Raw genomic sequence first — 15,424 nt, forward strand, 5'->3', positions numbered from 1 at the left:
ACACGAGTGTGCCGATCCCGAAGTAGTTCGGCTTTTTTTAATTAAATGAATAAAATGATAAGAGGCCTTCTGAAGCCTGGCCTGATTTTTCTAGCTACTAGCCGAAAGCTAACAACGTCCCGGCCGGCCGTAATTTGCGAACGCAATCGCCAATCTCCGCCTAATCCAATGAAAGACCGCATCTTTAAAGGCTTATATCTCTTTTTTGTGTTTTAGGAAAGCGGCGCGAGGTTTATTTACGGCGAAATCGCCCAAAAATGATCTTTTAGATGACAAAATGGGAATAGCCATTCTGTTAGCATCTTCATCCGGGACATTTCCATGCCGTGCATGAACGTGAGCACGTCAGGTCCTGGAAGGTGAAGTCCTGGAAGCTAAAGCGCTCGCCTATGAGAGATGCGCTGGCATTCTTTGGCCCCTAGAGGGCGCTGGCACTCAAAGAGTTAATGATGTTATCAAGCGCAGATTTGATGTCCCTGTCGGATTTTCTTACAAAAGCTCCAAGCTCAGAAAATGTGGGAAACAAAGATGAAAGTGTGGCGTAAAACCGTGGCTAGGGCTGTCACGATATGACATTTTACATGATGATTAATTGTCGCTCAAATAATTGCGATTAACGATTTAATTGTGTTTTTGTCATTGACAATTACATTTCTGTTTGGCTTTTAGGCTTTGAAGTTGCACACGGTAGATATGACACCTAAACTAAATATACAAAGAAATTACTGACATATTTGAGAACTTTATACTTGAAAATGAACATTGATAGTGGAAATAGCCGATCTACAAGCTCACAACGCGTCGCGATGCGACGCGTTGTGAGCTTGTAGATCTGCTATTTCCACTAGTTTTGACTTAAAAAAAATATATATATATAAACATTTTTCAACATGGAAACGATTATGACTATTATGAAAAATAATCGCGATTATGTCAAATAATCGCGATTAGACGATTATGTAATAATTGTGACAGCCCTAACCGTGGCAGGCGTGCATCTCTGGAATGTCATTGTGTGAGGGTCATGGTTTTTAAACGGAGTGTCCATGCTGCCTCACTCATCATGCTTTGGCCAACAGTCAAAAGGTTTATTTTTGCTTTTGTTGTTTTACAGCTGTAACATGCCTCCTCTTTTGTTTCATTCCTTCCACTCCAGCTGGATATAAATGAGACCGAGGGGAGAAAGAACAGGGTCCGGCCAGACTTTAAACTGGACCATTTATTCAAGCGGCTGGCCGATCACAACCAAACGGCCGTTCACATCCCCACCGACATCTATGACGGCTGTGAGTGCAATGCACACTCACGCGCACGCACGCACACACACACACACACACACACACACACACACACACACACACACACACACACACACACACACACACACACACACACACACACACACACAGATATCGTCGTTGTCGGGTGGAAACCTTGTATATCCAAAACCGTTCGTTTTATATTTATTATTTAAAACATTAACTAAACTAGTGAAAACAGCCGATCTACAAGCACACACTGTGTGCTTGTAGATTGGCTGTTTTCACTACTTTTGTGCGACGGTCTTCTATGATGAAGTAGGGCTTTACTTTGCAAAAAAAAAACATACACACTTGAAACTTGGAGATACAAGGTTTCTGCCCAACAGTGACGATATGCTCCCATGTATTCATGCTGCGGTCCTTGCATTCACTTGTGTACACACACACACACACACACACACACACACACACACACACACACACACACACACACACACACACACACAGACACACACACACACACACACACACACACACACACACACACACACACACACACACACACACACACACCTGCCTCAAAAACAAGTGCATAATAAGGACACATGCACACACTTGCACGCGTGCTCACATAGTCGCGCGAGCACAAAGCTGTGGCAGTAACCATGGATACAAGCTGACACACACGCGCCATTATAAGATGTTGTTTGGTGAATGTGTTCCTGGCCAATTTGCCCCGGTCAAATCCTGGACGAAAAAAATAAAAAAACAAGTGCTACAGTATAATAAGATTTGTCCCTGGACTGCATAAGTCCCTGGGCTCCGCAGCGTGTCCTTGCGGTGTGGATGGGCAGCAGGATGCTCTAACTGGAATGGATTGATGTGGGCACTCAGCCTTCCGTCTCAGACAACCTCCAACACGTACATAACCAGGAAGAAAAAGTGGCATTTTGAAATTCCTCCCGAATGCACCCAAGGTTTGATGAACAATTTCTTTCAAGTGGAAATGCCAACCTGTCTATGTGAGTGGAAAAAAAAAAGTGGAAGAAAATTCATACAATCAGATAAAGTTAACAGTTACTGCCAGATTTATTATTTATTTATTGGGGCTGGTGCCAGCAAAAAGCAGCTTACCTTTGCGATGTTATAGAATTCATTGGACCTATTATATGTGTACTTTAGCCAAGCTGGCGGCAGAGGGCAGCCTTATGCAAAGAATGAATGTGAATTGGGCCGCTCCGCATGCCGTCCATTCAGAGCGTAGAAATGCATTTCTAGATCAGATCCACAGAAAACAGCCAGGAAGTGATTTGGGACTCCATTATTATCGTTCGTATTGGCAGCGAGCTAGGGTCAAAATTGGGGCGAACGGGAACGTCCGAAGCAGTAAAAGAGTTAAAGGAGCTATAGTCAACTTTTTCTTGAAAAACGGACACTAAAATAAAAATAATGACGAAAATATTGTATAAAAAAGATTAAGCTTCATATATGTGTTTCAATTCTAAAATGACCACAAAAAGCGTAAGATAATGATAAAATAATCATTTTGGCCATTGTCAGGCTGACTTTGTTTATAACCCTCTTCTATTCTTTTATATGGATTGATAAGGGATGTAAACAAAGCCTGAAAATGGCCAAAATGATTATTTTATAATTATTTTACGCTTTTTGTGGTAATTTTTTATTTTTATTTTTTCAAGAAAAAGTTGACTATAGCTCCTTTAAAACTAGCTAGAGTACAGCAAACGTGTGCCATAAACATGACGTGCATATGTACACAGACAAATATATAGGCTACAGTATATCCGAATCCATATTCCATATATCCATATCCTTATTCCCAACTCCCAAGTAATAAACAAGAATGTTTGTTCACAACCTCCTTCCAGTAAGTAGAAATAAATATATCGTCGTTGTCGGGAGAAAACCTTGTATGTCCAAAACCGTTTGTTTTGCATTTTAGGCAGGAACATTCACGTCAAGAATATAACAATTAATAACATAATGAACAGATAGACTCGGCAAGATATTGGCAAGGATATTTAACCATTTATTGCATAAATGGAATACAGTTAAACTTGGCGTTTGAAGGGCTCCGCGATCGGAGATGCTCCCTGAATTTTGTGCATGCATTTCTGAGCATGCTAAGCAAAATCAGGGAACGCAGCAATACCCCCCATAGGGATAGAATAGCAAATAGCAATAACCGTGACATGTAACATAGTCAAATCACAGTATTGAGCTTAACAACATTGACATGAACTTAGACAAAATCACAGTATGAGCTTAACAACATGACATGAAACTTAGACAAGATCACAGTACTTGCTTAACCACATTGACATGTAACTTAATCAGACAATCACAAGTATTTGAGCTTAGCCAGAGTGATCATGCAAAGGTGGAGGCTGGGGTGGAGGAGGAAGCAAGCAGCAAATGATTCCGAAGCTTCGGAACCAAGCATTGGTAGGGAAAGCAAGCTCTATTTAAAGGAGCCTTCCCTACTGATTGAGAGCTCTGATTGGAGTATGGCAGTCATGTGACATAATGACCAGCAGATATGTTAATGAGGTATGAGAACAGAGCTGACTGACAACTGACACTCAGACTGGCGGCGACTTGACTCCCATGCCCTGCATAAACTTACGCTATGCTTTATTTTAGGCAGGAACATTCACGTCAAGAATATAACAATTAATAACATAATGAACAGATAGACTCGGCAAGATATTGGCAAGGATATTTAACCATTTATTGCATAAATGGAATACAGTTAAACTTGGCGTTTGAAGGGCTCCGCGATCGGAGATGCTCCCTGAATTTTGTGCATGCATTTCTGAGCATGCTAAGCAAAATCAGGGAACGCAGCAATACCCCCCAAAACTAATGAGCTTGCTCTCTGTCTTGGCAGGGCTCGGCCAACCAGAGAGCGCTTTAAAACCCCCCAAAACACGGAACCCAACGCCACATAAAACCCGTGTCAGTCAGACTCTGGTTATGTGTAGCAGCAGAGCGCCACTGCAGACTTCTACATGATTAAAAGTAAAAGACTGCAGAGTCTTGAACCATGAGAAGCCATCCTAAGCTTAGCAGTAACTATGTGTAGCAGCAGCTAGCTGCGATCTCTGCGTTGACAAATTTATTTTATGCTAAAAGATACATGCTGCATCTTAAAAGAGAGACCATTCTATGATTAGTGAAATGAAATAGCTAAGAGAGGCAGCGAAGCGACGCTGCCGACCTTTGAAATAATTATTCCGTTAAGAAGCAGTTCTTAAATTAAGAAAAGGCCATCCTACCATTAGTGTATAAAGTGGGTCAGCTACGCTTGCTGTGCTGTGTGTGCGAGCGGTTCTAACGCAGAACCAAATTGTATTAAGCAGTTGGTCTTAAGCCATCCTACACTGCGAAGAAGAGTGAATCAGCTACGCTTGCCGAGTTGTGCCCCATCCCTTAAAGGGGGAGCGAGCTGTTTGAGGTTACCCACCATGCTACTGTAGGTAGACGTGACCCTGCAATTGGAAGTTGATATTAACAGCTGTGATAACCGTGCCAACCACCTTTGAGCAATTAATTAGCCGACCGTCTCCTCACTTAATGCCGCTCATGCTTTTGAGCAACAAGAATGACCTCCTTCCTGGCGAGTAACATTCATAGCTGCTGAGGATCAGCGTCCATAACTTCCAAGTTGGAGCCAGCCCGGTTGTATGCATAGAGAGATGTACAGGTGTGGAGCCATCCTCGATGCTGCAGGAAGCATCTCTGGTAGCCATCCTTCCAAGGTCCGATACAGCTTGCCTCGCCAGAGGACGCCAGGCAGATACCATGACAGAGGATAGAAAGAAGTATTAGTTTGAGAACGTAGTCTGGATTGCCTTGATGCACCACCCGGGTGAATATTAATGAACTCATACAAGCATAAGGTGCTGCTGAAATATACTTAGAATCATCTTGAGACTTGTTGCAACGATCATCATTATTATAATTATTATTATCATCCACAACCACGCAATCTATATAATACATCTGACTTATCAGCCATATAATTATGCCTTTAGATGAAGATGCAGTTTGATTAACGAATGACCTGCCTTTCATGGCTTCGGGAGGAGGTCCAGGTGAGTATCCTCGATCCAGAATCCTCGATCATCGCGACACATCGATGTCGCTCATGAAACAGGCAGGCAGCCACTCCCCTGTCTGCTGAATCTGTAGCGTGCAAGCAGGCGGGCCAGCAGGCGGGCAGGCGTGCAGCAGGTGGGCAGGCAGGCGTGCAGGAGTACAGGCAGGCAGGCTCATGGTTGCAGCAGAAGTAGCGTTAGCTGAAGCTGTAGTAGCAATGCCCTCTGCAGTGCCAACCGACTCCTGACTGGCCTCATGGCATTATACAGTAGTGGACGAAACTATAAAGATAAACATGTTAGCAGAAAACACACAGAAGCTGCAGCACAACGCTGCAATGACATGCTGTAGCAGCAGCCATGCAGCAGCTCCAGCACGAAGCTGAAAAGATAAACATGATGTTCGCAGCAGACATGTAGCAGCCTCAGCAAGAAGCTATATAGAAAAACACGATTTAGCGGAACATGAAGCAGCTTTAGCATGAAGCTGCAATGATAAAACCTGATGCCGTAGCAGTGGGCATGCCACTGTAATGATAAACATGATGTTAGCATTAACTAGCAGTAGCATTAGCTGTAATTATTAGCAGTTATGCTAGCAGCAGCAGGTTGAGTGGAGCTAGCAATAGCTGAAATTCTAGGACACATGATAGTATCTGACTGAAGCAGCAGCAACAAGAGCCATTAGCACGATTATGTGATCATTGTAGCATAGCAGCACAACTGATAAAGAAAGAAGCCTGGAAATGAAACATGATGTTAGCAACAGACATGTAGCAGCTTTAGCATGAGCATAAGTTGAGCATACAGCAAAATGGCAGAAGCCTGGAAATGAAACATGATGTTAGCAACAGACATGTAGCAGCTTTAGCATGAGCATAAGTTGAGCATACAGCAAAATGGCAGAAGCCTGGAAATGAAACATGATGTTAGCAACAGACATGTAGCAGCTTTAGCATGAGCATAAGTTGAGCATACAGCAAAATGGCAGAAGCCTGGAAATGAAACATGATGTTAGCAACAAACATGTAGCAGCTTTAGCATGAGCATAAGTTGAGCATACAGCAAAATGGCAGAAGCCTGGAAATTAAACATGATGTTAGCAACAGACATGTAGCAGCTTTAGCATGAGCATAAGTTGAGCATACAGCAAAATGGCAGAATCGAAGCAGCAGCCAGCCTATGCAGTAAATATATATATATATATATATATATATATATATATATATATATATATATATATATATATATATATATATATATATATATATATATATATATATATATATATATTTTTTTTTTTTTTTTCACCGTGTGCAAAATTACAGAACAAGTGTTTAACGCTGTTCCGAACAACGTTCAGCATGTACTGGCTGTGCATAGATACAATAATCAACTCAAGTTTATCCATTTCACATGGCCACTTCAGTGTTACCATGCTAGCGTTGTAGCATAAGACAATGGCACCCCTGAGTGTTACTAGCATTAGCCGCTAACATAAGCATTTAGCAGTGAACAAGCTTTTCACATGGCCATTCCAGTGTTCCCATGATAGCGTTGTAGCATGAGCCCATGACAACCCCCGAGTTACTAACATTAGCCTCTAACATTAGCATTTAGCAGTGAACAAGCCTCTCCCCATGCTGGAATGTATCCTCTTACTCCATACAACTCAAAGGTTCCAAATGCGCTAACATTAGCATTTAGCAGTGAACAAGCCTCTCCCCATGCTGGAATGTATCCTCTTACTCTATACAACTCAAAGGTTCCAAATGCGCTAACATTAGCATTTAGCAGTGAACAAGCCTCTCACCATGCTGGAATATCCCTCACTCAAACCTCTCTCTCAAGGTTCCTGAGTAAATAGGGAGAGCTTCCTAGGATCTCCTTTTAGTAGAACTGTACCATCATGCAACTGTACTTTCCCATGCAACCTTCTAACAAGTCTTCAACTCTCCCCACACTACACACACAGTAGCTGCTTGACCTCATGTGGCTCAAAAAGGGAATTAACCCACTCTGCACACAGACTAGGCTGATTCTAACAGGAAGCATGTTGGAAGGATGTTGAAAGCAAGCCAAATAAGCAACTTTACTTCAGAACAAGCCCGAACAAAACAACCCACAACTAGAAGTTATGGGGAAACAAGACCGAGTTGCTTATAATGGGCAGACCTGGCAACACTGCTAGACTGAGAACAGTGTGAATGTGTATGGTAGCAGTACATAGACTACACTACCCATGATGCATTGCCCATTTAACAACCTCCCTTATCAACTTTCCACCATTCCACCACATAGGACATTAACTATGGTGTTTATAAAGCCAAATAATCACCTGTGCAAGAACCTTCATTTCCATACTTAAGCAAGTGTGAGAGTGAGCGTGTTTGATCCTCGCTTGAATGCCGCAATCTCACCTACTTTACTCCAAGTAGTGGCAGTTAGTTGAATATGGACTAATTCAACTGTAGCACATGACAATCTCTCTCATGGTAACAAGTTCTTACACCCATGAAAGGCATATGTTAACCATTAAACATTTAAACCCCCTCCATAAAACTTCTAACATCTTGAAATGCTGTACCACTGAATTATCTAAGCATCAATATTTGATTCAAGACTCTTACCGAATACTAGCTGAACCACTCCTCAAGGACAGGTCCCCAACAAACACTCGGACTCAGCTTCTGCATGGCCAAACAGGCCCAGACGCAGCCACCTCCCCTTATGCTCTGCCCTTAAGGGGCAGTGCTACTCCTGTAAACACTTGACATGATTCCTGAATGAGCAAAGCATTAATCTTAATACACAAATATACTCAGTAGTTCCAACCTGCCTGCAGAGTAAAAGTAGCATTAGTATATGATTAGCAGCAATGTTGGGAAAAGAGGCATATATTAGAAGTGAGCAATAGCATCAGAATATCATCCATGCATGATATCAATAATAGCATAGGCTACACCTGTTTAAGCAGGATGGGAATCCCTGCATGGAGCCATGCATCTGAAGGGAGTATGGCCACACCGGCCAACATGTTGGATTAGCTGCCGAACTAGCTGGTGTTTGCAGAGTGTAGCCCTGCGATTAAAGATTTAAGAAACCCAGTGTGGCATCTGCTGGAGACAAACAGCACTGGAAGCTGGGCAGGAACAACAGTTCACATACTGTTCTAGGCAGCACAAATCACAGCCAATGCCATCATGGTTCGGGGTGCACTGTAGAGCAAAGCATGCTGTTAGCTTATGTTGCTACAAACAATTTGAAGCTTCCACTACTACCACTGTTAGCATATGCTATACTGTTGAAATGTTTTCTCTTCTGAGAAGCAAGCATGCTAGTAATATATTTTAGATGAGACCTTGTTCAAGTTATGAGTAGTAGTAAACACGTAAATGAGAACTAATGAAGTAGTGCATCATGATAGCTGTAGTTAACATTAGGCATAATACTGTTAGCAGTAGCATAGTGATAGCAACAGATATAAAAGCAGGCTAGCATTGCTATTGAAGCAGCACGGCAGTAAGCAGTATCTAAAGCAGAACCATATGGTATCACCAAGCTTTCGAGCAGAACCAGAGAGTAGAGCAGCCGCAGCAGCAAGCAGCAAATGATTCCGAAGCTTCGGAACCAAGCATTGGTAGGGAAAGCAAGCTCTATTTAAAGGAGCCTTCCCTACTGATTGAGAGCTCTGATTGGAGTATGGCAGTCATGTGACATAATGACCAGCAGATATGTTAATGAGGTATGAGAACAGAGCTGACTGACAACTGACACTCAGACTGGCGGCGACTTGACTCCCATGCCCTGCATAAACTTACGCTATGCTTTATTTATCATTTAAAAAATCACACTCGTGTGAACTGAGTGGTGGAGGCTGTGTGTGTGTGTGTGTGTGTGTGTGTGTGTGTGTGTGTGTGTGTGTGTGTGTGTGTGTGTGTGTGTGTGTGTGTGTGTGCGTGTGCGTGCGTGCGTGTGTGTGTGTGTGTGTGTGAATGTGAGTCTGAACAACAGCGCCCCTCCCTTAACATGTGTGGTCAGAAAAGGTTACTGCAGGCTACAGACACGCATACCCACACACACGGCCACGTATAGGAGCGTTGTGACCACCGCTCAAAAATGATTTAGACCAGTGAAAACAGCCGATCTACAAGCACACAGGTGCGAGGCGTTGTGTGCTTGTAGATCTGCTGTTTTCACTACTTTTGTGTGACGGCCTTGTCTGATGAAGCAGGGCTTTACTTTGCGAAAGAACGTACACATTTGAAACTTGGAGATACGAGGTTTCCACTCGACAATGATGATATCTAGCGGATACTGTAGCGATATGATTAATGCATACATTATGTGTGATTAAGTACAGCAGATGGTGTCGATTGATCCTGGGTCTTGTCACCGTGTCTACAGCTTTTCAAGATGTTATGCACCAGTCATGTACTATAGCACTGTTGCAGAAAGAAACACTAACATTTTCAGTTCCGTTTGAGTAGATGTCCCCTTGTCATAAATCTTTCTGACGGTTTCATCATCCTTTGCTGCTATTTACCTTCCCTGGTTTTGTATCATTTGATTTCCTCCGAGGCTTTCTGACAGCTATTGGCTAACCAATGGTTAGCCTGACCCTGCCTAAAAGAAATCCTGTTTTTCTTTATGTGTGTGTGTGTGTGTGTGTGTGTGTGTGTGTGTGTGTGTGTGTGTGTGTGTGTGTGTGTGTGTGTGTGTGTGTGTGTGTGTGTGTGTGTGTGTGTGTGTGTGTGTGTGTGTGTGTGCGCGCGTGTGCGTGTGTGTGTGTGAGAGAGAGAGAGGGAGATAGCTGATCTACAGTACAAGCTCAGATCAGCTAGTACATGAAGATTTAAAAAAAATAATGTCAAAACATTTTGTATTATAGTTCTTAAAGGTGCTGTACCGCATTTTGTTAAAGAGGTGGTGCCATAGTTTTGTACTTTTTCTGTTTTTCATGTGTCTAGGAGGTTGAAAGTACATCATTGGACCCCCTGGTGTGGTTTTTATGAGCAATTATGTATTCTCTTGGTATTTGTTTGTTTTCTCTTGGAGGCTGCCACCTTGTGGTCAAAAGTGTCAGTTAAAAAACATAGATACTTTTACATCACAGAATCAACTCCTCCCCTAATTACCATTCACCCAACACTGTGGGGTGTGGCTAACTTCAGCTGGGTCACCACCCACCATGACATCCATGCATACTTAATGAACTGGGGGTGTGGCCACATAAAAACACAATTTTAACTCTTTCTGTATACTTTTTTGGAAAAAAATCTTCCTCCTAGTATAATCATAATACCTGATAATCATGTTTTAGAGGGGGGAAAAATCATGGCACCACCTCTTTAAAAGGTTAAAGCTCTCTATTCCAATGGGGGGCTCTCCTCTTTAGGAAAACTGAACATACATTTTCAGGGTGGGTTACAAATTACATCCAATCAGACGAGACAACAAAGTGGTTAATTATTATGTCATAAGCCTGCGGTGCGTTGCGTCAGCAGTCAGTAGGATGGAAGGACTCTTCTAGAGTAACCTTTTGGACTGTAGTAGGGCGGCGTGGCTATAAAATCGTTCAATTTTGCGATACAAGCGCCAAACTTGGTAGATATGTTGATTGATATATTAGAAACAAATCTGGATATCGGGCCATCATAAATTTTGATTTTTCAAAATGGCCACTAGCGGTTTGTTAAACCTTCCTAAATCACCCTCTAGGAGCGACAGTTTTAGTGATAGGAAGCTGAAATGTTGCATGCTGTGTGTGCATGTTCATGTCAATTGATTAAAAGGGGGTGTGGCAATGGGAGTGGCCTATCATAAAAAGGTGCATAACTTTGATATAGATGCACAGATTTGCACAAAATGTTGTAGAAAGGTTGGTCACGACCCAAATAACATCTGAGTAACTGTTCACACCATCTTCCAAAAAAGGGGTTTGTCATTAGGACCAGTGTAATACCAGTGTAGTACCAGTACAAAACCAGAAGCTCCCTGTGGTCCAAACACCCAGAGGTCGTAGCGGCACGGGGCAGGGTGGAGGAAGCATGGCTTGGCTTTGCATGTGCGCCTACTGTGGAGAGACGTGGGATACTGAATGAGGATACTGCCTCTCACCATGCGCTGCCTGGACTCTCTGCACCCTCTCCATCAGTTCCTCCCCCTTGATGTTATAATAGGTACTGAAGAGAAGCTGTTTGGCCTCGTTCAGTATCCCACGTCTCTCCACAGTAGGCGCACATGCAAAGCCAAGCCATGCTTCCTCCACCCTGCCCCGTGCCGCTACGACCTCTGGGTGTTTGGACCACAGGGAGCTTCTGGTTTTGTACTGGTACTACACTGGTATTACACTGGTCCTAATGACAAACCCCCTTTTTGGAAGATGGTGTGAACAGTTACTCAGATGTTATTTGGGTCGTGACCAACCTTTCTACAACATTTTGTGCAAATCTGTGCATCTATATCAAAGTTATGCACCTTTTTATGATAGGCCACTCCCATTGCCACACCCCCTTTTAACCAATTAACATGAACATGCACACACAGCATGCAACATTTCAGCTTCCTATCACTAAAACTGTCGCTCCTAGAGGGTGATTTAGGAAGGTTTAACAAACCGCCAGTGGCCATTTTGAAAAATCAAAATTTTTGATGGCCCGATATCCAGATTTGTTTCTAATATATCAATCAACATATCTACCATGTTTGGCGCTTGTATCGCAAAATTGAACGATTTGACATGTTTCAAGAGCTACGCCGCTCCACTACTGCTGAGATACCTTCTGGCCCAAGCCTTACACCGCTCACCTCTCCTCTGACCCCAGAGAGGCACACATGTCACGTGTCACGTGTTCAAAATGCAAATGGCTTCATATAATGAGAGTTTTGACCCAGAGAGCGGCGGCTAGCTCTCATAATGTTGGCTGGTTGCCCTGACTCCTCCCACCCTCCCTGTAAAGAATGCAGTTTATTGGTTGCCTGGCTGTAATGAGTATGCATGGGTTCGGTCAGCTGCTGGGACCAAGTCACCGCCAGAGTCTGACCTCAGTGTGTGCGTGTGCGACTGTGCACGTGTGTGCGACTGCGTGTGCATGTGTATTAGGGATGGGACGATATGAACATTTCATATCACGATTATTTGTGACCAAAAGAAATCGCGATTTACAATATTATCGCGATAATCAAAATATCCCAAACATCCATTATCCTGGGGCGGAACATTTGCCAAAAAATATCATATCTACAAGCTCACAATGCTTCGCAACGCGACACGTTGTGAGCTTGTAGACCGGCTATTTTTTGGCAAAGGGATTTGGTAGAGAGTGAAAAAAGACTGTATCAATTACGTATAAGAACATTTTACCAATAGAGGGTTTAAATGCAGCTCGGCAAATAAAAGGTGAATTGATCCCAGTGCATGACGGAGGACAATATCACAATAAATTAAATCCCCACGATACGATTATCATGAGTGTTTTTGTCACGATAAACGATAATCTCGCTTATCGTCCCATCCCTATTGTGTGTGTGTGTGCGTGCGTAACACGCAGATATGAACGTGCGTACGCCTGCATGGCAGACCGTGTAAAGAGAAAGACAGCAGATTCATATGTTATGGAGGTTTCAGGGCTCCAATTTGATCTGGACCCTATAAAGGTTCCAGGAATAGCCCATGCTCAGCTCCAGAGGGGAAAATTGGATTTTCCGGGCAAGTGGGAGGCAAGTTTATGGAACCCTCAGTGGAAGAACCTACTGTGTGTGTGTGTGTGTGTGTGTGTGTGTGTGTGTGTGTGTGTGTGTGTGTGTGTGTGTGTGTGTGTGTGTGTGTGTGTGTGTGTGTGTGTGTGTGTGTGTGTGTGTGTGTGTGTGTGTGTGTGTGTGTGTGTGTGTGTGTGTGCATGCGTGCGACCTGTGTAGGACACAGCAGAGTGGTGATATTAAGATGACAAAAAGACCACATTAGTCTGAATGAGACTGGGTGTGTGTGTTCGGAGGCACTCGCATGTGTGTGTATGAGAGTGAAATCATAGGATACGGGGAGAAAGAGAGGTAATATGATTGAATGGAATTGTGTTTATCCCTTACCTTGGTTCAAGGCTTCTTCGCAGATGAGAATTCATATATGCAATATGTAGCGCAGCTTAGGGCGAGGTTCACTTTGAGAAAAATTCATCTTGAAGAACAAATAAAACGTCCTGAGCGAAGCACGCCGTGCAAATCTGGGATGAGAACCAATTTGGGTCGTGTCTGAACAAGGTCAGCGCCCATCTAATCTTTAAAGGGATATTCCACTTTCAAAAAAACGTTTGGACATTTTATCGTCTAATCAGGCTTTTATGAACACCCTGGACAGATTTTAATTTGCTTGATTCAATATTTAGATATATGATGTAAATGTTACCAGGCCCTCCTCCTCCAGGGCCCCTCCCCATACACACACCCATTGCAACTTCAAACTCCACTTTAGCCATGATAGGTTCATTAAAAACACCCATAATTTTGTCTGGTGACTCCTGTCCTAATACGTGAGCGTAAAAATAAATGAAAAAAGTTATCGAAAAAACACGGCCTGTATTAGGAGGACAGTATGAGTCACCAGAGTTTGAAGTTACAATGGGTGTGTATGGGGAGGGGCCCTGGAGGAGGAGGGCCTGATAACATTTACATCAAATATCTAAATATTGAATTAAGCAAATGAAAATCTGTCCAGGGTGTTCATAAAAGCCTGATTAGATGATAAAATGACCAAAGTTTTTTTTTAAAGTGAAGTATCCCTTTAAATCCTTCTTTTTTGGGGGGACATTTCTGCATAACATAATTATCTCAACTCGTTATTGCGGTTGGTTTGATTAAATGAAATGTTAGACTAACGGATTTGCATGAAGGCAATTCCATTATGGGAACACCTGCCCCAATTTAAAAATGGTTAAAAACAGATCATCATAATGTATGCCTGGCAATATAACAGACATTTTAATTATGTCTACATTTTCATTATGCTTGCACATTATACTTTGTGCAATTATTATCATCGCACATCTCCTCTCCGTTGGTAAATGTTTTTTTTCTCTCTCTCAAAAGGTCATCGCACTCTGTCAATCCGCCAGATCATGAAAACCACTTCACCCATTATCAACCTATCTTCATATAATTGGTCCTCATTAATACTTATTCTAACATTGCACCATTTCTGTCTACTCGTTCGGTGTCTCAATAGTTCAGAAGCCTGCCTGTGACATAATCAATGGGGATTCCAAGCTAATAGAAACTATAGCCTTTCTCTTTCTGGGAAGTTAGCAATTAGCATACTGAAATTGACACCATTCCACACCTCTGAGACACAGAGCAAGTAGACAGAAAGGGTTCCAACTTAAAATGAGTATTAGTGAGGAGAGGACCAATTATATGAAGATAAGGTTAATAAGGGGATTTTATAAGATATTTGACCAATCTCCGAAGTAAATCGTTACCAAGAGATTTCTTCACCAATGTGTTTCTAAAGGTGTGTAATAATATGTACTAAAAGGTTGAAATTCAACTCCCGGGGGAAACCTCATAAAAAAACTGATTTGTGTTTGTGTTCCACTAACTTTACTTTACAGGAAAAAAATACAAAAAATAGATCTGCTTTAAGTAGCATGTGAGGGGTCAACCTAGGGGTTTTTCATGATGCTGAATCCATTGCAAGCATTTGTTTTGTACGAAATAAATTCCTTGGGCTAAAACGGCCCCACTAAACGTATAGGTTCCGAACGGAACCCTGTTTATTTAATACCGGAGGACAAGGTCCCCCTATGGGATATCAGCGCCATCTGGCGGTGCAACAGAGTAAAACTCATATCCTCCCGTACGAGAAATGTCATTTGTCGGAAGGGCTGTCAATCACAAAACGAGGGCACCGCCCCCGAGTGTATATAAGCCCTATGGGCTATCATGACTTCCTCTAAAGCCGCACCTCTGCCCGCAACTAGCGAACCGAGGGGCTTAATTCGGGGGACCTTGTCCTCCGAGAAGCCATGAACCGACAAAACTGTCGTG

At 42.7% G+C, this 15,424-nt stretch overlaps 1 protein-coding gene across 1 annotated transcript in view; it reads left to right on the forward strand.

The window, feature by feature from the left end:
- Positions 1–15,424, forward strand: part of LOC308294849 (voltage-dependent calcium channel subunit alpha-2/delta-1) — a gene marked incomplete at both ends in the record, with an annotated part of 206,923 nt that overhangs the window by 71,278 nt on the left and 120,221 nt on the right. The window contains one exon of the mRNA XM_080737735.1: positions 1,157–1,286. Coding sequence (XP_080593861.1) covers positions 1,157–1,286 — 130 coding nt within the window. The remainder of the gene's footprint in view (positions 1–1,156; positions 1,287–15,424) is intronic.

Source organism: Nannobrachium achirus, assembly GCF_963921795.1.
Source record: "Nannobrachium achirus genome assembly, chromosome: 11".
Classification (NCBI taxonomy): Eukaryota; Metazoa; Chordata; class Actinopteri; order Myctophiformes; family Myctophidae; genus Nannobrachium; species Nannobrachium achirus.